Here is a 26,704-nt window from a genome sequence, read left to right as displayed (position 1 = left end):
TTAGACAATCTCTCGGAAGTGGGAAAATCCTAGAGGAAGTGAGCAGAGAAGAGAAGAGAAGGTCGAGAAGCCCAAGAGCACCCAAAGCCAATAGATACACACAGACCGAAGAACAAGGAGCCCCAGCCTCTAGGATAGACAAACATTCTAATAACCAGCAACATCCTTGAGGGACATTCTCAGGGCATTCATAGTATCCATACAAGAGTAGGGTGTTACGCCTCCGTGCGGCCCGAACCTGTCTAAACCCCAGTGCATTTACTTCGTTCCGCACTAGATCATTCCACCCCACCGGCCATCGCATTTATACCCACTTATTTCTCCGGCAAATATATTCAGGATCATCCCCCCGGCCGAATCTCTAAAAAGGGGTCCCTCAGGATCCCTACGACAGGAGTTAACCCTCCGACAGCCTCCTCCCCTCAACTATTTATAGGGGGGTATGGTCTTGACCCTAATGAATCGAAGTAGGACTCTATTCCAACCCTAAACATGCTCTGTTCGGTCAAAATCGCAAAAGAGATCCGAACAAATCCACGAATGTACTTTGATTCGGTTTCGGATTGAACACCGGATGGTCCGGTGAGCACAAACTCCAGAACACCGGACCATCCGGTGAGTTCACTCGGTTGAAACTCTAAGACTCGATCTTACACACAACGGATCAACAATATTCAAATCCATGTGCACCTTGCATATCTTTACATCACCTCTATCAATGATCTCTCGAATGAGGTGATAGCGCCACAGTATGTGCTTGGACTTCTGATGCGGCCTAGGTTCTTTGGCTTGCGCAATGGCTCCACTATTATCACAATAGAGATCCATTGGACTAGAAGCACTAGGCATCACACCGAACTCAAAAATAAACTTTCTGATCCAAACAGCATCCTTTGCAGCTTCAGAAGCTGCGATATACTCGGACTCCGTCATGGAATTGGCCACCATTTCTTGCTTGGAACTCTTCTAACTCACTGCTCCTCCATTGAGTCAAAACACAAAACCAGATTGTGATCTCGAATCGTCCTTATCGGGTTGGAAACAAGCATCGGTGTAACCATTTACAACAAGCTCCTCCTCACCTCCATAGACTAGGAACATATCCATAGTTTTTTTCAAGTACTTGAGGATATTATGTACTGTTACCCAGTGACATTCACCTGAGTTTGATTGGTATCTACTCGTAACACTTAGAGCATACGAGACATTTGGGCGTGTACAAAGCATGGCATACATGATGGACCCGATAGCAGAAGCATACAGGATCGCACTCATCCTCTTGAGTTCATCAGTGGTCAAAGGACACTGACTCTTGCTGAGAGTAATGCCATGTGACCTTGGCAAGAAACCTTTCTTGGAATCCTGCATATTGAACCTTTTCAATACCTTGTCGATGTATGTACTCTAGCTTAATCCGATCAGCCTTCTCGACCTATCTCTATAGATCTTTATGCCCAATATGTATGCTGCCTCTCCTAGATCTTTCATTGCAAAACTCTTTTGCAACGAAGATTTGACAGCATCAAGCATCAGAATATCATTCCCAGTCAATAATATGTCATCTACATATAGGACCAGAAACACAAGTGCACTCCCACTAGCCTTTTTGTAAACACAAGGCTCTTCTTCATTCTTGATGAAACCAAACCCTTTGACCACTTCATCAAAACGAAGATTCCAACTCCGAGAAGCTTACTTCAGCCCATAGATGGACTTTTGCAGCTTGCATATCTTCCTAGCATTTTTTGGATCGACAAAACCTTCAGGCTATGTCATGTACACATCCTCACTTAGTTTTCCATTAAGGAAAACCGTTTTGACATCCATCTGTCATATCTCATAGTCATAATATGTGGCAATTGCTAGGATGATCCGGATAGACTTTAGCATTGCAACGAGCGAAAATATCTCATCATAATCAACACCTTGAATCTGCCTGAAACCTTTTGCCATCAATCGTGCCTTATAGATGTGAACATTTCCATCAACATCTATCTTTTTCTTAAAAACCCATTTGCATTCAACTGCTTTGACACCATCAGGTGGATCAACCAAGTTCCAAACTTGATTCTCGTGCATGGATTCTATCTCGGATCCCATGGCTTCAAGCCATCTCTCAAAGTCCAGTCCCACCACCGCTTCCGAGTAGGTCTTAGGTTCATCATTGTCCAACAATAATATATCGCGCTGCTCCGTGGTTAGGAACATAAACCTCTCAGGTGCACGACTGATCCTTTTCGACCGTCATGGGGCAAGTGTCTCCACAACATGTTCTATAACATCCAATTGTGGTTCAGTAGGAGCTGAAACACTTTCTGATGGTTCCCGAATCTCTTCGAGTTGCATTGTGCTCCCACTGAAATTCCTTGAGAGAAACTCTTTCTCCAGAAAAACACCGTTCCGGGCGACAAACACTTTGCCTTCTTCTCGGTTATAAAAGTAATATCCTTTGGTTTCCCTAGGATACCCCACAAAGAAGCATTTATCTAACTTGGGAGTGAGCTTATCTGACATCAAACATTTTACATAGGCCTCTCAACCCCAGATCTTAAGGAAAGACAACCCAGGATGCTTCCCGGTTCATATCTCATATGGTGTCTTCTATACAGCTTTAGATGGGATCCTATTTAAAGTGAACACAACAGTTTTTAAGGAAAGACAACCCAAGATGCTTCCCGGTTCATATCTCATATGGTGTCTTCTATACAGCTTTAGATGGAACCCTATTTAAAGTGAACACAACAGTTTTTAGAGCGTATCCCCAGAAGGATAATGGAAGATCAGATTGGCTCATCATGGACCGGACCATGTCCAACAAAGTTTGGTTCCTCCGTTCGGATACCCCATTCCATTGAGACGTACCCGGTGGAGTCAACTGTGGAACAATTCCACATTTCTTTAGATGATCACCAAATTCATGACTCAAATATTCACCTCCACGATCAGATCGCAAAAATTTAATCATCTTGCCAAGTTGATTTTGTGCTTCATTCTGAAACTCCTTGAACTTTTCAAAGGACTCAGATTTGTGCCTCATTAGGTAGATGTAACCATATCTACTAAAGTCATCAGTAAAAGTAATGAAATACTGAAAACCACCTCTGGTTGTAGAACTCATTGGTCCACACACATCTGTATGTACTATGGCCAACAATTCATTTGCCTTCTCACTTGGACCAGTGAAAGGCGTCTTAGTCATCTTGCCAAGTAAACAAGACTCGCATGTATCAAATGATTCAAAATCAAATGAATCTAGAAGACCATCTTTATGGATCCTCTGCATACGCTTCTCATTTATATGACCTAAGCGACAATGCCAAATAAAAGTGGGATTCAAATCATTAAGCCGAGGCTTCTTCGTATTAATTTTATAGACAAGGACATCCTTAAGATCTAGTATATATAATCCATTCGCCAATGGACAAATACCATAGAGCATACCATTCAAAAATATTGAACAACACTTATTCTTTATTATGAAATCATATTCATCTTCTTCCAAAAGTGAAGAAGAGATAATATTTTTGCCCAAGGCAGGAATATAATAACAATTATTTAATTCCAAAACTAATCTTGAGGGTAGCTATAAGGAATAAACACCGATGGCTAACGTAGCAACTTTTGCGCCATTGCTGACACGAGCATCCATCTCGCCTCTTGCACACTTCCTAGTCCTTTTCAGTCCCTGCAACAAGTTGCAAGTATGAATCAACGATCCAGTATCAAATACCCATAAATCATTAGGACAAGTAGCAAGATTAATTTTAATAACATTTATACCTAAAGTGGAAGTCTTACTTCCCTTCTTCTTCTTGAGTTCTTCCAAGTATAGCTTGCAGTTCCTCCACCAATGGACAGGCTTATGGCAGTGGTGGCAAGCATCAGAAGCAGTAGGGCCAGCCTTGGACTTTCCAACAGGTTTAGGCTTTGAGCTTGAGATCTCATTTGACGCTTTAGCCTTGGCCTTGCGCTTTCTCTTCTTGCTATCCTTTTGAACCATTATCACATGACTAGAGCTTTTCTTAATGCTTTCCTCAGTAGTCTTAAGCATCCTATGCAATTCAGCCATGCTTTTCTCCATGCTATTCATATGAAAATTCAAAATGAACGGCTCAAAGCTCGCAGGGAGCGACTGGAGAATCACATCCGTAGCCAACTCAGGGCTAAGGGGAAAACCAAGTTTTTCCAGGCTCTCAATGTAACCAATCATCTTGATCACATAAGGACTGACTGGACTGCCTTCTGTCAACCTGCACGCAAACAAGGACTTGGAGGTGTTGAACCTCTCGACCCAAGCTTGGTTCTCAAACATGCCTCAAAGTCCCACAATCATATCATGGGACCCCTGTTCTCATATTACTTCTGAAGCTCAGAGAACATACTGGCAAGCATGAGATGCTAACATCAAGTGAATCGTTGGTGTGCTTCTCATAAGACCTCCGATCAACGGCAAATGCATTATCAGCTAGTTCATTATGATAGGGAACCTCTAGAACATATTCCTTTTTCTCTTGTTTGAGAACAATTCTCATATTTCTATACCAATCAATAAAGTTCGTTCCAGAAAGCTTCTCTTTTTCAAGAATTGAACACAAATTAAAACTGGGATTGGCATTAACAGTAGGTGTCATGATCTACAATAGAAAATGCAATTTCAGCACTATGCTTGTGTGAATCTTCTATTAAACAATTTAACAAAAGATAATCCACTATATATTTTACAACCATTTTCCCTCTAACGAAATATAGTGGATCAAGATCCATATTCAACTAAGTTCTAGTGAGCTTTGGCATCACTGCTAGAAATCTAGTGACATAGGTAAGCAACACTTTGCTAATCATATCATATATGACTCTTGTTTGTTGGGTGGCATCCAATGCCCCGGCGCCCAACACCATGCCTCAAAGCCCAAAACCATTTTGATAGCTTTGTTAAGTAAACCAACACTATACGTGTGGATGTCCGACATCCACCCTAACTGGTTAAGATAAAAGATGACACCCTGCTTTGGCGGACCTACCAAACAATGATCAAAACCTATGTAGGTGCAACTGTTGGAATGGCATCAAATACTCTTAATTTTTCTGAGGGAAACTACTCTATCATGATAATTATATCGACCGCATATAAAACATGAAAGAATAGTATGATAAGAACATAAATAATCATCACAGTCAATCATATTAACTGTAACATAGTATGGCCTCGTCACATGGTGATCTCCATCGCCACGGTTCCTGTCCTCTGGGTCATGACGCTTCAAGTCTCCATGATCATGTTCTAGTCTATTACCCCTAATAGCACTAGATGAATTACATGAGAAAACGAAGCATCACAAGTCGGCATGCAGACCATTATACAATAACATGACATCCTTGGGCTACAATTAACCATGACACGCAAGTCATGAAAATTACAAACATGAATCACATACATAATAAGGCCATACTAGTCACAACATTCTCTACAAAAACGAGTTAAGCATGGAATCGAATTCTAGTGCCGCAACATCAACATGTTATCTTTATAAGCCTTAGGCTCGGACAACACGGCGGAAATACATAGATCGTATCTATGAAATTGCTATGAAAATCTCATCGGATTGATCATATCAAGCTGATTCCGAGTCATTCACAATGCCTCAATTTTCATTAGATCAATCATATTGATCATCGAGTGAGGTTTTCTGGAAACAACGACAACGCGTACAACCTCGATCCCAACAACACCAAACCGTGCAGCGACCGATCCATCACATGAACCGATCAACAAAATAATAGATCCAATCTATTCCTATCATATATTAAATATATGTGACTGATCCAGATAAAAAACTATGCAAGATAGCTCTGATACTACTATTGGGTTATGAACGGGCAGGTTACGCTAGTCTAAAATAAAATTTTCTACTTCATTCACCAAGGAAACCATGCTAGTAGGAGATCATAGATCGTTACCGCTCGACGCGCAGTACAGCGGAAGAAGAGTTGGAGTAGACCGGTCCAACGTCGTGCGCGTCAATGTAGTTGGGGAAGCTCTCCGACCAACTACGAGCAAGTCCATCACGCTCCTCGACCAGTTTCGAGTAGTCCTCGACCAGCTCCGAGCAACCTACGACCAGCTCCGAGTGGTCGTCGTGTGTTCCTCGACCACGAAGAGGAAGCAGCAACCACGACGGAGCGGCCTCTACCACGTCCCCGATCACGAAGAAAAAGTAGTCGATCACCTTATCGACCACAGAGCACGTACAGTGCTGCAATCTTCACGCCAAGAAGATTAGCATCGCAATAGCACAACATCTCTACGGTATCCACACGTACAGGGAAGGAATCGCCGTACACCGGTGTGCTAGCACCACGCGCCCGGCTAGGGTTTCGAAGGGAGTTCGGGAAGAGGAGGCGGCCAGGGTTTTTGTGGCAGAACCTGTGCGGAACCTTAGCCCCTGCCTCCTCTTATATACAGCACGTTAGTGGGCCTTTAATAACATTAAAACCCATCATGACTCTATACCCTAATGGACTTTTAATCATATTAAATCCCATTCACCGATCCAATCCGCATACTCGATCGCCTCTAGGATATATCACCAACACAAAGGTTCGGGGTGGGTACGTGAACGGTTGGTACGTGAATCATCACCCGCAATTGACGGGTTGTGTGGGTGGTGGTCTCGTGTCGTGTGGGTCCAGGAGTACTCCCCTGCAGGGTGTAAAATCAATTTGAATTGTCGCACTCTCGGTTATCGAGCAAGCTTCTATCCATCCGCATTGGTTGTAGAGTTACGAATGTGGGATGTTTGGTATGGAGGGTATGTTGGGTAGGGTTGGTGTTGATCTTTGGTTACATGAGATGGTTCCATTTACATTTATGTGCAGGTTGTTGATCACGGGTAGAATTACATGGTTGGATAAGTATAGGTGCTCACACATAGGTGTCTAGGCTGCTTACGCATATTAATGTACTTAATCTTGTGGCCTACTCCTTGCTAATGACTCAATGCATAATTCTTGGAGTCGGGTTATTATATGTACCCTATATGGATTTAGTCTTGTGAATACCTTCGTACTCATGCTGCTCTTTCAGGTTGCGGGCGAGGAAAGGTCAGCTTCTGGCTACTTCATGTCCACTGATGCCGATGGCGGGCAAGAGTAGTGTCGTCTACTCGTGTGGCGAGGTTTTGGGTGGAGCCTAAGGACATATGGCTCTACCGGTCTTTTTGTTGTTGTTAGGTTTTAATTCTCCCACTGTGTAGTTTGTCACTTTTGATGTAAATTGTTGTAAATAGTTAAATGCTTAAGAATTTGTAATATAATATTAATTACTCGCTCTTTCTTAAGCTTTGTTGTGATGTTATATGTTGGAATGGTATGTGTTCCGATCTTGGGCACAAAACACATGCCGGGACTACTGGGATGGTATTCTGATTAATCATTATAGTCATAATTATGTAAATGATCGACTTAATGATTAATTAGAATACTGTTTGGACGGTTCCTCACAGGCACCGTCTCGGGCAGCCCCATAGTTCTTTCCCTTGGTGATGCGTGGAGAAGTGCGCGTCTTCTTCTGAAGGCGCGTGGCAGTAGGATCCATGAAATCATCATCGTCTGTGTCGTTGATGATGGCCTTCCTTTTATGTTGGACTGGCTTCTTCCTGCCATTGTGGGTTGTAGGCTTGCGAATTGGTTTACTGGGAACTGCAGTAGTCAATGAAGCAGGAGTGGTCAGGTTGGCCTACACATCGACTGGATCTCCGCCGGTGGACGCTGGTAGTAGGTTAGGCAATGGATCTTCTCCATGAACCGGGGAAGGAACTGTGCCACGATCAGCATCAGTGACATGACCTCCACCGGTGGAATGTGCGAATGCCTGATCATCAGCATCCCCCACCTCCTGACCTGGATCAGCATCTGCTCCAGGATCATCTAGAGCAACCGGAATAGAGTCGACATCGATGGACGGCAGAGTCACATCAGCTGAGGGTGACACGGGCACACCTTGAACAACAGAACCAACTGCTACAACCGCCGCGAGTGCAACTGGATCAGCACGAGGGAGTGCAATCTCATAGCGCTCTTGGGTGTTTTCGATTATCAATCAACTAGTGTTATTAGGCACCCTATCCACCAATGTTTGGACATTATCCATTCCGCACATGAACAAAAACATAGAAAGAGGATGGATCAAAACAAAATGTAGAGACAAAAATCATATGGTTTTTGCGAGTATGGGATCAGACTATTACAATTTAAATCCCCCGACCGTGGCTTGCCTTTGGCAATAGAAAATGAGGACTTCGGTTGCCCGATTATAATGTCTTTTAAGAAAAGGATCAACTACATCTACAGTACAAATGAGGAACTCGAGATTGACGAGGGTGGAAATGATGGAATGCATCGGTCATTTCATGTTTACCTTGCGGCGCTGGAATGACTCGTCGGGAGCCAACAGCTTACCGCCGACGACCAAGTCGATGCAGTCATCGCCGTTGCTATTGTAGCCGCGACAGGCTCCTCGTCGAAATCTCCGTCGTCGAGCCCGGGTTGAATCGGAATGGATGTGAGGAGGATCGAGGTCGATGGTGGGCAATGTGGGAGAAGACGGCGGCCGTGGTAAGCTATAGTCGCCGCAATCACCTGGGGCGTGTGATCGCAATCGCCTGGGCATGAGGTTTGGGAATAGGGAGCAGGAGCGACTCGCGACGAATCCGGAAGGAAGACCGCCGCTTGACCTCCCTAGGCCCTCGGTCCCACCAAAGGGCCTGGAAAATCCGGAAGGAATCACCAAAATCATGGAAAAAATCTTGCGATAAATCTGGAAAATTCAAATTGTAATAATGATGTATGCAAATATGAAAATGTAAAAACCCGTGACTTGTGGTTTTCCTTGTATAACAATTGAATTGAAAACTGTCATCACATTCTTGACATATGGTTTTCCTTGTAAAATCTGATACTTCTTACTAAAACATGAAGATTCCTTTAGTAAAAAATGATGCATTGTATTTACGAAAATTAAATTAGCAAAAGAGAATTATTGGTTTGTGCATCCGAAAATGTTTTTAAATTTAAAGTGACAAATATTGGTACATGCATGAACCCGGAAAAATGGTTTCTTGAATTATATATTCTGGTTTTTATGATCTAATGGAACAACCTTTATGAGTTGAGGTCAATTGAACCTTTGCCAAACCAATATGTCATTTGCAAAAAATAGTGAACTTTTCAACCTTTGTGACTCATAAAGATTGCTGGTAATTTTTGTCACCAAAAAATATTGAACTTTTGCAAAAAAAAATAATAATAATGAAGTAAACTATTTACAGGTATAAGCAAATACATTATGAACACGGGTTAGTGTTTACGGTAATGCTTATTTGTACGTGGCTGACAAGTCCGGTTTTTTGTGGGAAATTGGACTATGGGTTTTTGGTGGAGGGGGGGTTCGGCTAGTTTGATGGTGGGAGGCTGGTTGGGTCGGTGGGGTGGTAGGGGACTGGCTCGTTCAGTTCGGCTGGGCTATTCCATACCCAAGGGATAGTATAGTAAAGGTGCATATATATATATATATATATAGTGAACTATTATTCTGTGGTCAGCTATAAAACACTCTTGCATGTTATCGTAATTTATGACATGTAATACAAAGATTTACGATACTTGACAAGTGATTTACTATAAGTTGATAATAAATATATCATAAATATCAAATGATGTGGTAAAATGTAATGTCGTAAATCTGCGATCCGAGTGTCATAAATTTCTACTTCTATTATCGTAAATGTAGGTGGCTATACATATATATATATATATATATGTATGTGTGTGTATGTATATATATATATATGTATGTATGTATGTATGTATGTATATGCGCGCGCACACACACACATATATATATATGTGTATGTATGTATATTTGTGTGTGTGTACATACACACACATAGTTCCCTTAACCTTGGGTACAAGGTTCTCTCGCCCTATGAGCGCAATGCCAAGTGCAGGGCTAACCTGAGAACCACCAAGGAGGTTTCTCATATAGGGTCCGTACCATAAAAACTCATCCCATATAAAGAGACTAAGAAGACTGAGGTGTTTTCAAAGGAAAACTAGTTCATTTTTCACAAACTATAGCTTACATATGGTTTTCCCCACATATATACCTTACAGAGTTCTTTACAGTAGCTAATTCACAAAGCTTCTCTTGATACCAAATATTTTACTAGTGGAATACTACACACACTAAGGTGGGAAGGGCTCTCGGTGTCTGGCTGGAAACTGGATTTCTCTCGCTTTGCTCCTCTTGCTTCTGGGTGCCTCTTTCTTCTGGTTGTCCTCCTCCTTTCATAGCCAAGGGAGAACATTTATTTATTAGCCTTAGAAGCATCCTGTGACTTCACATGTATCCTTGTAGCTTCACATGCATCTTGTGGCCTCATATAAATTTTGTAGCCTCACATGCATCTTTCACATGCATGCATGATGATTCATTATGTTGTCTCTGACTAGCCAGCAATAATGATGGCTTCGAGATATTCCCTTCTCGATATTCTCATACGAATTTATTCTGTACTATTATATTCTCTGCTCAATATTCTCATGCAAATTATTTGAGTGATTTATTCTGGGCTTTATCGGGTCTACCATGCCCGAATATTGATCATACCTTGTCAATTTTTATTTGGACGGTTGACCCTGTCCGGCAATATACATTATGTCTTCATCAGACAATGTTATATCAATTTTTTAATCATATGCTTTTTCATATCTGCAAATTTGTCTTCCAATTCCTTCCTCAATTCCTATAGAATTTCTTCTTTTATGTCTTTTCTCCATTGTGGAGATATTTCTTAAAAAAAAAATCATTCACCTTCCAGCCAATATAAGATCCATCAAAAGGATCAACCCCTTTCATTAGACAGTCTTTATATGTAGGTCTTTTAAAAATATCTTCTTCCTTTATATTCAATAGAGGTGAGGTCACAACTGGTTTCTTGCTTCTTGCTTTGTTATATTTCTGATGAATATAGTCTTTGGCTGCTGGTTCGATATAATAATTTATTTCCAATATTTTCCTGGCTTGAGTTAATGCTTTTTCAATATTAGCATATTTTTTCTATGATATTCCACCTCTAATTTTGCATCTATTTTTGGAGCTACTATTTCTTCAAATGATACATATATTCATGGTAACTTTCCTTTGAACACCACATATAAGAGTTTTTGTTCAAGAACTTCAGGACTATCGGTTATAGGTAATAATTCATTCATCATATGGAAACATTCAGCAAGGTTCTTCAGTATTGATAGCATGTAACCCGTTTCTTCTCTTTTATTATTGTATCGGTACCAGAAATTATCCATAATGCATTCATGCACTTCGTCTATGATTATATGATCTTTTTACTTGAATTTATATGAATTTGGTGGAAATATTCCGAACTTATTTTCAGCTCCAAAGCTGAAGGTCTCTACACCATTAAAATTCATCATTCTTAGTCTTTCTTTCGTATTTTTTCCAGAAATTGTCTGGTTAACCCCTTTTTAGTATTTTCAGTTTCAAATTAGGATGTTCCACCATACTTTCACACTTTTAAAATATAGGGAATATCATCTTGGTATGGAATAAAGGTAATCCCTTGTTCTTGTATGATTGTGGTTCATACTGACTGCTGTAAAAATTTTAAGGCAATTATCATTTCATCATTTATCATAGATAAAACTCTTATATTAATTTCATCTATTGCATATTTCGTGTCGTTTATGTATACTTCGATGTTGTATTCCAATTGATTATGAATTTTCTTATTCCTTACATATCAGTAGATGTTTCAGCCTTGTCATCATCAATTGTATGAACTATTTCAGGGCACCTTATAAAGTATTTATCGTGGTTGATATATTTACATCTTGTGTCTACTAACGCTAAAATTTTATAGTTGATATTCGATTTTAGTTTAACCTTCAGTGGGATTCTTATACCTAATATTTCTTTGAAAGGCAATCTAACTATATATTCATTTCCAAAATTAGTTATAGCATTTTTTTAACTGAATCATTCTAGTTTCTTTATTAACTTTCCCTATTATTTTTTGCTCTTTAAATTTTGTATTATCTATAACCATATCTTCTGCTGGACTTTTATTGTCACCCTTATGTTTCAAAGTTAATTTCTATTTCTATTTCTAATTTATATAATCTATTTTCTAAAGTTCTAATTCTATTAGCTAATATTCTTTCATGTGATTCTAATTCTATCGCTATTCTCCACCTTTGCTTTTTTTGCCTTTAAGCATTCAGAGCATGCCTACTTTAAACATAAACAGCAAGTCGCTCTGTTTTCTTGACTTGGATAGTAAATACAAAATGCACATTTTATGTTATAATATCCTTTTCCTCTAATCCAATCATATTCACATTCTAATTGGTTCATCATCTCAACCTTTAACCTAGGTAATTCATCTATTAAGTCTAATTCATCATTACTTGACTCGTAATCTTCTTCATTATTTTCATCTCATATGTTTCTATAATTGAATATATTGACTCATCATCCTCTATCTCATTGTTACATACTAATATATTTTCATTCACACTATCTATTATCAGCACTCTTCCATGTTCTTCATATTTGCTTGAATATCTTTTTTGGTTCTTATTTGGGCATGTTTTACTTAAATGATATGAAGAATTACATATAAATCATCTACATGTTCTATCATAATTTTTCTTAGGATTATAACATCTTACATTCCTTTTATGCAAAAATGGTGCTTTATTATCTGATCTTCTTAGAAAATATCTTCTTCTTGTCTTTAAATTATTTTTTGCCTTTGTTTTGGGATTTATAACATCTCTTAGTTCTAGGTCTATATTCTCCAATAGCTAATGGTATTTGAACTATTTTATTACATAAATAATTGTCTGAATACTTCATAGATCTTTGAGTTTGCATGTTTGTACATATTTTTCGAAATTGCTTAAATGCAAATGTTATAGCTTGAGATATATTTACTACATTGCCTTCAGTTTCTTTTTTATATTCTTCAAGTATCATAGTCCCTAGAGGATTAGGTAACTTATTAAAATACCTTTCTAATGCTCATTTATTATAACCTTGTTTTGTGGTAGTGGCATTATATAGATAATGTTATGACAATTCCTTTATACCTTTCCAACTAGTGAGTGTTAATTTTTCTATTTCTCTTAATATTTCATTTTGTAATGTAGTATATCCTAACTCAGGATCTTCCGCTATAATAATATTTGATATTATATTTGCAAATTATTTGGGTTGCTTCCCGCTCTTTTTAATTCTTCATAAAGGTTAGGGTTTGTTTCTACCCATTTTTCCCATAGGACTTTCACATATTCTCCTAATAATGTTTCTAAATATGTTATCATATCTTCAACTTTATTTCCTATATTGTGCTGATTTTGTATATATCTTTGCACTATAAAGCCTTTCCATATACTTATGATATTTGGACAATCAATTGGATCATGAGCAGCCAGATTTAATATCATTCCATCACTTTTTATGATTTTGGAACTTTACTGACCTTTCAAATTCTCTTTTCTTAGAACATATATATTTATATTGCCCAGGAATATAGTGGTATGAATCTTCTTCTTTCTCAAGAGGCCATTGTCCCGCTATTCTTGATGGTCTCTCTATTTCACCTTCATTTTTTACTAAATTTTCACCATATCTTCTTCTTTTTCTTCCTACATCCATTACCCCATTGCTTCCATTGCATTGTCTAAATTATGTAAACCAGTGTCATCTAAAGAATATATGAAATCACTATAGTGTTCTGAAGGATCTACAATCTTTTCTTCATTGTATTACCAACTCTTCTTCTTCTTCTTAACTTTCTTTCCATAACCTTTCATTTTCTTCTCACTACTCTTCTTCACTTATTACTTGCTTTTCTTTAGTGTTTACCTTATCAGCTTCCTTTGCGGCATTACCTATTTTAATCTTACCCTTTTTGCACTTCTGAATCTTCTATAGCTAAATCTTTATCTCTTTTTTGTCTTCGTAGTCTAGATAGTTCTCTCTAAAAATAGAGTTCTCTTTCTCGTAATTTAGGCCATCCGCTTGTCATAGTTTTACCACATTTCTCATATATGCTTTTTAATTTATTTTCATAATATTCTATCTCACTTTTTAAATTTATTTTTTCCATAAATTCAAATATATTGTGTCTTCTATTTTCATCAATATCCTGTTCCGATATAACTGAGTCGAAATCATCCATAGTTCTTGATTTATAGTTTATGAATCTGATACTATTATTTCTCTTACTATTTGGTAACCTATATCATCTTTAGGTTGTTTTAAGGCCTTACTTTCTATTAAATCAATTATATTTCATTCTTCTCATGCTCTTCCTTCAGAGTCTATCTTTAAAGGACTCATAAGTTTTATTCCTTTTGATTGCATGCTTTTAATTACATCATTCACATTTACCTTATATCTAGTTCTATTTTTATTAGTTAATCTACCTATAATTTCTATGCTTACTAATAAATTTATTCCTTTAAAATCCCCATATCCTTTAGTTTGGAAACCAAAACTTATTTTTTTCTATGAACTCCTTTATCGGCATGATTAAGTCTGGAGCTATATAGGTTATTAATCTATTTTCATTCATATCTCCTTCTAGGAATCCTAATGCAGCATTATTTATTGTGTCTCATCTTTTGTCTAAGAAAGTTATTAATACTTTTGTTCCTAATTTCCCTTGGTGAATGTATTTGTACCCTGCATATCTCAACTCATTTTCAATTTACTTACTTACCATTCTTAATTTTACTAGCAGTATTAGAACACTAATTTTATTCCTTTTGATTGCATGCTTTTAATTACATCATTCACATTTACCTTATATCTAGTTCTATTTTTATTAGTTAATCCACCTATAATTCCTATGCTTACTAATAAATTTGTTCCTTTAAAATCCTCATATCCTTTAGTTTGGAAACCAAAACTTACTTTTTCTATGAACTCCTTTATCGGCATGATTAAGTCTTGAGCTATATAGGTTATTAATCTATTTTCATTCATATCTCCTTCTAGAAATCCTAATGCAGCCTTATTTATTGTGTCTCATCTTTTGTCTAATAAAATTATTAATACTTTTGTTCCTAATTTCTTTCGGGTCATACATTTGCTTCCTTGGTGAATGTATTTGTACCCTGCATATCTCAATTCATTTTCAATTTACTTACTTACCATTCTTAATTTTACCAATAGTATTAGAACACTTGATTCTACTTCTCCTTAAATTCTATATAATCCAGACTTATTTCAAATAGACTCATTTGATATAATTTCTGAGGTTTTAATTTTTGTAAGATATCCCTTTGATATATTTCTATATCTTTCTCTAAATCTATTACCTCCTCTAAATTATTAATGTCATCATACCTACCCTTAACTTGTTCAACCCTTTAACTTGTCCAAAAAAGTTAAATGCCTAACATCTTTGTTTACTAATTAGAGTGTTTGGTCTCTTCTAGTGAAGCTTTTAGATATATCCATCTTTTCGAGTTTACGGCCCTTGTAGAGGTAATTATTCCTAATGAGGCCAATACAATCTCTTTATTAGTTTCCCCACTATTAATCTTATTTAAAATCTAGACTAACAACTGAAGAATAGTATTATTCGACCTTATTATGACCATATTATTTAGGTGAGACATAATCAGAAAACCTAACGGGATGAGACAAATACCTTTTCTATTTCCTTTAGAGCCTGATTATATTCTAACATATAAATTAAGAGAGTACTAAAGACTTAACTTCTTTTACCAAATTTATAACCTTATTTATCTCTTGATCTAAATATTTTAATTCCTCGGATGACTTTATAATTCCTTTTTTACTAGGATGATTTAAATCAATCTCTAGTTTTTTTATACAATGAAATAACTTCTTTTTTTAATATAACCACTATTTTGACAAATATTATTTTATCACACCTTTCTTTCTTCTAATAATTGTAAAATAATATTTATGTTTTTTCTTATAAGGGAATATTGCTCTTCAAGCTACTTATGCTCTTTATGCAACCCTTCTAATTTTAAGTTAATTTGTCGTGTCTTTTGCCCCAAGTAATATAAAAATTATATAATAGGCCCTCAACCAAATTTATTTTACTATGCCAAATGTGCTAACTATGATCTTCTGAGGACTTAACTCTGCACCTTATATTAATATTATCCTTTGTATTTACTTTTTTTTCTGGAGCTAACTTCTAAATTTAAATATTTTAGCTTTTCAATGATGTCAACTCTAGCTTTGATATCACTGTATCAGGCTACAAACATATGCATTTACAATTACTATTTACAGTTACAGTTCATAGTTACTATTCATGATTACTATCTGAGATATTTGCATGTTGGCGAAACCAATAAATCAGCCGGTTACACAACAGTCATAATAATCCTACTCGGTACTCACCATATTTCTCACTAATTTATTTCAAAAGTAGATAAACTTTCCCTAGAATCGCTTAGTCATAGTTATATGGGGTAAATTATTATCGTCTCCCTAGGCAGTTTCACCCGAAGGAAACACTTAACTTTGGGTACAAGGTTCTCTCGTCCCTATGAGCGCACTGCCAAGTGTAGGGCTAACCTGAGAACCACCAAAGTAGTTTCTCCTATAAGGTCTCTAGCATAAAAGCTCATCCTATATAAACAAACTAAGAAGACTGAGGGGTTTTCAAAGGAAAACTATTTCATTTCCACAAACTAGCTTATATATGATTTTTCCTTTTGGGAATCCCCAAGAAAAGAGAGATTACCTTATAGAGTTCCTTACATTAGCTAATTCACAAAGCTTCTCTCGGTACTAAATATTTTACAAGTGAGATATTACACACACTAAGATGGGAAAGGCTCTTAGAGGTTGGCTGGAAACTATATTCCTCTTGTTTTGCTCCTCTTTCTTCTTGGTGTCCTCTTTTTATAGGTAAGGGAGAACGTTTATTTATTAGCCTTACAAGCATCATGTGACTTCACATGCATCATGTGGTCTCACATGCATGCAGGAAGATTCTTTACTTTGTCTCTCACTGGCCCGCAATAATGATGGCTTCGAGATATTCTCTGCTCAATATTTTTATATGAATTTATTCAGTACTATTATATTCTCTGCTCAATATTTTCATACAAGTTATTTGAGCGATTTATTCTGGGTTCTGGGCTCTGAGATATTCTATGTGCATCTTTTGATTTAGAGGTTGAGAAAAAAAAATGCTTTTGGTCACCCCACGCAGCAGACAAGGCTGCTACAAAGATTCAGAAGATGGACGAGTCATTGTCATGGCAACCTGGCAAGATCCTGTTCTCTTCCATTCCTCCACCGCACGCCTTCCCCTGCTTTCTGTTCTCGCGCAGCAACGCGGGATCGCCTAATCGGTTCCCCTTGAACTACCGAGCCAAACACTAAGAGAGAGCCCTGGCGTGATCAGTTCGGCGCTGCTTTAATTTTACCTTAAACATCACGACTTGTTATTTTCATGAGTTTTCAGCTTTATGCAGATGGAACTATGTAATAATGTACTAGGTTATGTGCATCTCACCGTGCAGAGGTTGGGCATTTCTTCCATTATCAAAAAAATGTGCGATCTCAGGTCCTAAGAGGAACATGTCAAAGAAACAACTTAACAGTGATGATGCATACATGTTTTTTGGATTCTGGGCATACATGTTTTTTGGATAGTTTTGTACTTTTGGGTGCAAGGATCCATGGAAGAGGGCAGCAGTTGCAGTTACTTTAGTTCTATGAAAAATATTGAGGGTTTTTACGGTGCACTATGATATAGATTGGTGGAAGGTATAGTAGATTCTATCTAACCGTCCATTCGCTAAGGTAATTTAGTAATTAATCTTGTTAATTATGAAATAAGTCACATATACGTAATGGTAATTACGTCTTTTGTTATTAACCTTTCATCGGGTGTGTGCTCTGTTTATCTCACGCCTCCATCCCGATCTCCGTCTCGGTCTCTCCTGTCCCGCCCGCGTCCGTCTCCATCCCCATCGCCTCCGACGGGTTCGGGCCACCGCCCAACACGCTCACCGAGCCCGTATGGAACACCGTGAAGCGCGACCTCGCCCGAATCGTTAGCAACCTCAAGCTCGTCGTCTTCCTCAACCCCTACCGCGAGGACCCTGGCAAGGCGCTCAGGGACTGGGACCTGTGGGGACCCTTCTTCTTCATCGTCTTCCTTGGCCTCACCCTCTCCTGCTCCGTCTCCGTTAAGAAGGTACCCACTTCCTCCCGTAGCCAGATCTGGTGTTCTCCTTCGTTTGGATCTAGTTGTTGCGATGATAGTGTATGGTCTGATAGGATTCATGCTATACCTATTTACTCAGTAGATTGCATTTTCCTCAAATCTATCAGAAGGTTGGAACGCCAAGAACCTGTTCGATGAGTCAGTTGTACCCAGTAATCACTGAATAGTGATCAAAACGGATTTCAAAAATAGTTGTTTCTTGCAGAAACTGTGATCTTTATTGGTTGCTATCTGAAAGGCTTCACTAATCCTTATATAGTTAAGCATACAATTGTTTTTTTAGGTTCTAGTAGTGTTTTTTCTTCCTTATCGCAATGTTCGCCTTGGAAGGAAACAAGTTTACTTCCAACCTCTAGCAGAAGAGTACTTTACTGCTATATACTTAAAAAGAAATGTTGATATGCTGAATGAGCAGAAATATGCTAAAAATACTATTTCCTTTCTCCGCTGCTTGTACCATGTTCAAATATAAGTCATGACACTGAAGTATGTGGTTGATCACATGCATATGGGCTCATCATATGGAAGAAAACATGCTGGCAGAAAATTTCTCTGTTGACATATTACCATAATTCAGTCTCCTTCGAATAGACACGTAATGTGTGTCTGTCATAGTTTTTTGAATTATGTAGTTCCTTTTGTGCAAAATGCTGATGGCTGTTTTGTTTGTCCTTGTAGTCTGAAGTATTTGCTGTTGCATTCGCTGTCCTGGAAGCTGGGGCTATAATTCTGACCTTGAATGTTCCGCTTCTGGTAAGAACTGTCTTATGCACGAACATGATCACAGATGCACATGCTTGTTGGCGTGCAACTGCCGCTTTGCTAATCAAACTACCTGCTGTGAAATTTTGCATTTATTTCTTGAATGTTTCCTTTCAGGGTGGACACATCATCTTCTTCCAAAGCCTCAGTCTTCTTGGCTATTATTGCTTGTTTCCACTAGATGTTGGTGCTCTAGTTTGCATGCTGACGGACAATGCCACACTAAAGATCGTCGTGCTGACAATCACATTGTCATGGAGCTCCTGGGCTGCCTATCCGTTCATGAGTGCTGCTGTTAACCCAAGGAGAAAGTCTCTGGCCCTATATCCTGTCTTCCTCATCTATATTTCAGTTAGTTTCCTCATAATTGCCATAGATTAATGGTGGGGGTGAGCTTTGTAGTAACATCTGCAACGTTGAGAATTTTCCTCATCGAAGATTGAACCACCAGAATTCATACAGGTTTTGATAGACGTGCTACCCCTCATGGAGACATGGGAGTCGTTGCTAGTTGTTTCATCGGGATTTTGGTCTTTACATGAGCAAGAGGCACACGGTTGTAAAATTAGTCGAAATCTATATATGTTGTAAAGAGAATGAACTTTGTCCACTTAATTGACTGTCGACCTTTCTTTTGAATGTCATGTTCTCCCTCCTATGGATACTTTTGTGCTTCTTCGTCCCAATGGAACTTCCTTTTAAAGGAGGAACCTTTTTTTTTTTTTTTTAAAAAGACACTAGAAATGGACTTCTCAAAATACCCTACCATCACTCCTGCTCCTGTTGCTCATGACTATTAAAATCTCATCTTAACCGATTTGACTGCATCACGGTAAGGATATTAACATCTGTTCGCGGTAGGTACAAAATTGAAATTGCAGAGTCGAAGTAACACTTGCGATAGACGACAGATAGATTTGGCCATCAAAACTGATGACCTGTGTACAGTACGCGAGAGTTAGTTGAGGCGAGAAACTTTAGTTTCTATCTATGATTAACAAACTTGTGCTGGAAATGGGTCCAAATAGTGACACTTCTGCGTTTTCAAGTCAATTAACAGTGACACAGATGTGCATCAAGTTGGCTCATAACCACATTACACAATCGAACAGATTAAAAAAGTGTTGCTCTCTGAGAAGAAACCAAGTCAGAGGGTTGTGTATTCTTGTAATGTGACACGAAGGCAACATTATACAACATACTGTTACAATCAATTTAATCAGGCACGCTACTTATACAACTCTCGCGCGTTGACGTTAACATTTCGGACCAGTCGGTGCACAAAGCGTACCACAACAAGAGTGATACAAAAGTATCCCAGTCCATCAACACGATGCTTCCTCTTGCGTTTGGAATTCTACGACAGCTCATCATAAAGTGTTCCTGTCGGTGACATAAGAACAAGTGGTCCCCGAGTACCGAGGTCAGGACAGCAGAATGCCACGTGGTGCTTTCCCTCGGTGACCGGTGTCCCCGAGAGACCCGAGAAGATCCAGTTCCGGGAGAGGACGCTCGGAGCCATGAACAATAGTCCTCGAGTACCCATAATTCCTCGAGGATCCGAGAAGACCGAGTTCCGAGAGAGGGCACTCGGGGCCATGAACAGTGGTCCCCGAGTACCCATAGTTCCCCGAGGACCCGAGAAGAGCCAATTTCGGGAGAGGACGCTCGAGGCCATGAACAGTGGTCCCCGATGACCCAGAGTTCCCCGAGGACCTGAGAAGCCCCTTACCAGTGGATCCCACAAGGGCTCAGCGGTGAGGTGTCAATTGGTGAGAGACCCGATGCTGCATTTAAGAGGGAGCGCGGCCTATCACCTCCAACCACTCCTCCACACCTGTCGTACTGAGTACGTCAGGCCCTGCCACCGACTGGCAGGAAAGCGTGGGGCTATTTAATGCGACAGGTTCCATCACACATCACCCTGCGCGGCTCAAAGATATCGTCGTTAGGCTCAAGACGCGTCGCCTGCCCTCTGCTGCGTCAGACCTGCTCTGACCGGGCGGGCACGCAGGGTTGCTCGGCGGCTCCCCGTGGGCCCCCCTGCTGCATCCGCTAAAAGGTGACGTAATGGGTGATAAGACCAGCCAAGGACGCATTTTCAACCCCTGTAACATCAAACTACAGTCCCATAATGGTTTTTTTTCCATTTGTGGCTCATAGGAACTAGTGCCCTCCTTCTTGGGCACACCAAGCCTCCCCACCAGGATAAGAGGGGGGTGCACCTCAGAAAAAAAAGACAGAGGAAAAAAGGGATCGATCAGCAGAAATCCAGCAAAAAGTTGGAAGAAGTTCAGGCAAGCTGAAGCACAAGCTTTGGCGGATCGAAGCGAGACCAAAGCTCTAGACTTAGCCAAAAACCCTTTGTAACACAAGAGATCCAGAGAAAGGTATTCCCAGAGTATTAATAACATACATACAGGAGTAGAGTATTACGCTCCGTGCAGCCCGAACCTATCTAAAACCCCTCGAGCATTTACTCTCACTAGCAAACGATCGTCCGTCCCGCCTACATCTCTCATACTAGCATTAAACCTACGTACAAGGTAAATTCAGAATCATCCCCGACCAAATCTCAAAAAGATCCCTCCAAATCTCCGCTTGAGAAGTTCATCCTATGACAGTTCCCCTATCCAAGCACCGAGTCACCCATCCATAGGTAGCGCTATCTGCTTGATGCACAACTCCATGTCCGTAAAGATGCAAAACAGAACTGATGGGGCTAATATGCTGATGATTTTTTATCTTGTTGCATCGGTAACTTGTGTTACATCATCACATTCTATTTAAGCGAATGTTCTGGCTTTTCGGGCATGGTCATTCCTCCTGAAACAATTATTTCTGTAGGAACGAAAAGAACAAGAACAATGTATTAGAATTATCCATTCTAGCAAACATCAACGAAAAGGCTTTCTAAGCTTTAGTAATGCAAAGCTGACTAAAGAGGAAAAACCAGTAATTAGAAATGCAAAGCTGACTAAAGAGGAAAAACCAGTAAATAGAATACTCAAGGAAAGTAACTGCAGGACATTATAACCTAGTGAGGGTAGGCACCCTACCAATTCCTTCTCTAATGGATAAATTAGGTCGTATGATCTCCTCATAGTTCACCAGAAATATGTCACCAATGTATATATGATTTGTTGGCACATACACACTACACAGTTCTTCGTCGCCTTTGTCAGTCTGCGGCACAACACAACAAATACCATAAGAACAAGTACAGTGCTGACTTGCTTTGATGCTGAATATATGTGCCTTACAAATGGCATTTTCTTTATAAACCATTCTCCCACCCAGAATATGGTTGAACCCACCCATGAAGAAACAAATATTCCGACCAGAAATATGAATACCAGAGAAGTAGAAAAACCAAGACCTGCAATTTGTCACCGAGATAAATAAGCATTTGGCGCACATAGCATGAATTCAAACAATTCGATTTCTTTACCTCTAATGCTATCCAAACAATTCGATTTCTTTACCTCTAATGCTATCCAAACAATTCATACTTATCGCAAGGCAAACAAACTCTACACAGTTCCATGTCTAACCTTCAAAATTATGAAAAAGCAATAGCAGAAAGGATACGGTTGCTCAAAACAAGAAAAGTAATTTCAGAATTCAGAACACTCACCCCAGACGACCAGCAGGCTGTCGATGGCGTAGCAGCCTTTCCCGCGCACGAACGAAGGGAAGGACCTCGTGCACACCACGACCACGCCGCCGGGACAGAGGCCGCAATGGCGCCGGGAGTCGGATCTGAATCTCGTCGTCGTGGTGGAATTGCCCACCTCGATCCGCCCTATCACGCGCTCCGGCCGCCGGGAGAGGGACGAGGAGAGGGAGGCGGCCTCATCCGACGGGGAGAGGAGGTCGGCCGACGCCGCGCTTCACACGGATCGGTCGGGGATAGGAGGCTGCCGCCGTGCGTCGGGGACAGGAGGCCGGCGTCGCGCTCCATCCGGATCGGCCGGGGAGAGGAGGCTCGTAGCGCGTTCCACCAACATGGGGCGGGAGAACAGCCCGGCGGCGCGCGTCGGGGAGATGAGGCGGGCGCTCGCAAATGACGACAGCAAACCGAAGGGAGAAGAAAACGAACCTAGCGGAATGGATAAAAAAATAAGAAAAAGAAAGTTAAAGCGTATAAGGGATACAAGTAATTACTAATATACTTTTTTATTTTCTAATTCTATCCATATAATACTAATGGTACTCCCAAATAATACTAATAATACTAATAAAAAAACAGTATTATACTATGAATCTAAATCGTCGAATGAAGGATATAAACGACGTGTATTTATTTTAATGTACTGTAAAAGTTCTCAAAATATTTCAGGCCTGTTGTTAGAATCAGTTTGATTATTCCTGTAACGTCACTTATTTGGTGCTTTTGACAACTGCAGTGTTTAGTTCTTCAACAAAACAGAGTTCTCTATACCCTGTAATTGTGAGTTTACGTGATGCGAGAAACCGCGATGACTCATAAGACGCTCTACTTGAACTTAAAACAGGGAAAATTTCAAAACATAGTTCATTCATAAGTGTGCCCAGTAAACATCAGAAAAAAATACATGCCTCGCTGCAGTTCGCACTTACTGAAAATTTCTTGTTAGGAAATACCAAACCGTCACAATAGTACTAAGCATTCCTGCTGGATAGCTACATGACTTTGCAAACTTAACCGAAGCTAATAAAATGTTATGCAAATACTATTTCACGCTTGCCCGCGAGAAAATTAGCTCATAGCACCTGAGTCTGTTCAGTATCCAGCCCAAGCCACTGTCCAGACGCATCAACTCATCTACCTAGTCTGCTCATCTCCTTCCAACAGCTCCCTCGTGGCCTCCACCGCCCCTCCGCCACCCCCTCCCCTCCCACCCCAACCTCCACCTCGTCCTCCACCATCCCCTTTCTTTCCCTCGTATGCACTTTCCATATCGATTCCTTTCTCAAACCCTAATGGGTGAAATCCTTGTATCTTTTCTCGTTTTGAAGTTGAAATTTTCAGTGAAAAGATGATGCTTACATTTTTTTTTCAATATGGAGGTCCACACCCTCAACAACATAGGGTTGAGAGCGCCTCCGTGGGTGAGCGCCGGGGCTCGAACCTGGGTCGCCCACCTGAGAGCTAAGATAATGCTTACATGTTCAAAGTTTTGCATTGTTTAAGTTCACAGTCGATTTTTTAGTTCAAAGTTGTTTTCCTGAGGCCAAAAGTGATGAATATGTGTCTGAAGTTGCCACATGTTTCAATTTAAAGTTCATTTTTTGTTGGGCTAAAAAGTGATATTATGTTCTCAAAACTACATTTGTTTGGGTTCCTGAGCTGTTATTCGTTTTGGATGCATGAGTTCGAAGTTAGTGGTTTTTTGAGTTCAAAGTTCCAGTAAAGTTTCGTTGGGCACCAGTAAATAGGTTAGAGAGAAACGATGAAATGTTTGTTTTGCCCCTGTCAAATGGTGGGTTGCGCATGAAAGAAATGAGAATGGGCGTTTCTTCTTTGTCCCTCATCTCTTTCACCCCCACCTCAATCTCTCCCTCCCTCCCCGCACCCCCAAGCTTCATAACTGGTAGTGGCCTCTCCATTCTCTCTGCTCACACCATCCCACAGAGAGTCAAATTAAGAGTCACATATCATCATGTGGATAAAAAATTCACAGGATCATAATTCTAAAGTAAGAATAATAGATCCCATAGAATTGTTTAGGATAGGTTAGTGTCACAATCTTGTAGGATCGTATGATCATAATTACCACTGACTCTCTGTCCTGGTGCACTAATTTGCAATATTTCCATCACGCCCACTAATTTGCAGCATTATTTCCATATCTGACCAATTAACCTGAGACTATCGATTGTGTATTGATCATCTCAAAATGTTTCAAATGGAGAGAGACACACAAAAATACACGGGTGGCAAAAAGATATAGTTGACATGGGTTACTTGGTGCACTGCCTCACCACGCTGATTTTCATGAGAAATAACACAAATACGCACGCACGTGTATAGCTAATATTTCCTTTATCTGTTACCTTGTTTCTCAAATTCAAGCAATAGAGAGAGCCCCACGTTATAAGTTGATGCACATCGTATTTTACTAGCAATATCAGACTAAACCACATGCACTCTCTTGATTTGGACACAGACGAGGAGGGGCGTTGGATGGAAATCGGATAGTTGACGGTTGTTGACAGTAAAGATTGAAAAAACAGGCGATTAACATCTCCCTTAATTTAATGTAGAAAAATAACTTATTTCTCAAAAAGAAAAGTTGTAAACGGAAACCAATGATAAATTGGACGTATCCACCCTTAATTGAGAAATAAATAGTAAGTTGTAAATGGAAACCAATGATAAACTGGACGTATCCTCCTCCCTTAATTGAGAAAGAAATAGTTGAAGATTTTTATACATTCAATCCACAATAAATTAGGGATAGCATATGAATATATGATTGCGTAATCCATGCATGCACAAAGATATCGTAGTGTATTCCAAAAATAAATATCCTCAAGCCGGCAATTGCTCTATATATAGCTGGCTAAGATGACGAGCTGTGAATAAGCACAGATTAGTGCAGACTGCGCGTCACGAATTTGTAGAGAAAATACAGTAGAGGAGAAGCAAGAAATGGAGGCCAAGTTGAAGATCGTCGCGTTCTTGCTGCTCCTATGCCACTGCAGCAGAGGTATAGCTTCCGCCTTCCGTATAATCAATTTCAAAACCATGTTCTGTTAGAAACTAAAAATATTTACATAAATATCTATATCGATCAAACATGTATGCCCAATGTACAGAACTGACAATCAAATCAATTTCGTCCGCGGAATCCGACCTCTTTTTCTTTCTCTATTTTTTTTCATCCACTCATGAACACTTTTTTCTTCTTTTTCTGTGAGCAGGAAATGCAGAGTACTGTAAGCTGTCAGACCTCGCCGTCACCCAAACTGTCTTGCCGGGGAAGCAGGTCAACGGCTACCCGGAGTACTCGGTGGCGGTGGAGAACCGGTGCATCTGCACGCAGGCCGACGTCAAGCTGGCGTGCAGTGGGTTCAACTCCTCCCTGCATGTCGACCCCTTCGTCCTCCAGCCCGACGGCGACGGCAAGCTCTGCACCCTCAACGGCGGCCGCCCCGTCGGCATGGGCTCCGAACACGCCGTCAAGTTCGACTACGCGTGGAGCTCCAAGTTCAGCTTCGAGCCCGTGTCATCCACAATCGCATGCTCCTGAGCCCTGAGCAGTTGTACGAAGCCACGGGAACTGGAATCTTTCTTCACAGGGACCTAGCCATGGAAAGGTTCTTTACTGCGACAACATCTAGTGTTCCTCCAATAATGAGTATGAGATGATCATCTGATTGTTATGGGCTCCCCAGTTCTGAAAAATTGCTGTTATTCTGGTTTTTCAGCTGAATTAAGATGTTCAAAACAAATAATTGCTGGAAAAAAATTACAGATGGAAACTTATATGGTGTGTCAGATCATATCCTGTGCATTCATGTTTCTGCTTTCTGGAAGATAATTTTATGCACGTATGTACAACTATATGTTCGTTTTGGTTTTGTACAACGATTGTTTTTTTGGTGAACTTTGAGAAGTGCAAACGTGTAGAAAACCA

General features: G+C 39.8%; 2 protein-coding genes and 1 long non-coding RNA gene across 3 annotated transcripts in view; 2 read left to right on the top strand and 1 right to left on the bottom strand.

The window, feature by feature from the left end:
- Positions 1–19,691, top strand: part of LOC133886403 (protein YIP4b-like) — a 30,832-nt gene extending 11,141 nt beyond the window's left edge. The window contains exons 3-5 of the mRNA XM_062326116.1: positions 17,995–18,287; positions 18,996–19,070; positions 19,197–19,691. Of these exons, the coding sequence (XP_062182100.1) occupies positions 17,995–18,287; positions 18,996–19,070; positions 19,197–19,460 (632 nt within the window). The 3' untranslated portion in view covers positions 19,461–19,691. The remainder of the gene's footprint in view (positions 1–17,994; positions 18,288–18,995; positions 19,071–19,196) is intronic.
- Positions 19,692–21,458: 1,767 nt separating this feature from the next.
- LOC133886857 (uncharacterized) lies at positions 21,459–23,179 on the bottom strand. Its single transcript, XR_009903464.1, has 3 exons — positions 22,717–23,179; positions 22,139–22,265; positions 21,459–21,920 (listed from the first exon to the last, which is right to left on the bottom strand). It is a non-coding gene; the product is annotated as an uncharacterized LOC133886857 (long non-coding RNA).
- Positions 23,180–25,716: 2,537 nt separating this feature from the next.
- On the top strand, positions 25,717–26,408 carry LOC133886402 (uncharacterized protein At1g05835-like). Its single transcript, XM_062326115.1, has 2 exons — positions 25,717–25,774; positions 25,989–26,408. The coding sequence occupies exons 1-2, from the start codon at positions 25,717–25,719 to the stop codon at positions 26,315–26,317; spliced, it is 387 nt and encodes a 128-aa protein (XP_062182099.1). The 3' UTR covers positions 26,318–26,408.
- The last annotated feature ends 296 nt before the right edge of the window (positions 26,409–26,704 follow it).

Source organism: Phragmites australis, chromosome 12, assembly GCF_958298935.1.
Source record: "Phragmites australis chromosome 12, lpPhrAust1.1, whole genome shotgun sequence".
Taxonomy (NCBI): Eukaryota; Viridiplantae; Streptophyta; class Magnoliopsida; order Poales; family Poaceae; genus Phragmites; species Phragmites australis.
Note: the sequence above shows the minus strand (reverse complement) of the source record. Positions and strands in the feature narration are given on the sequence as shown.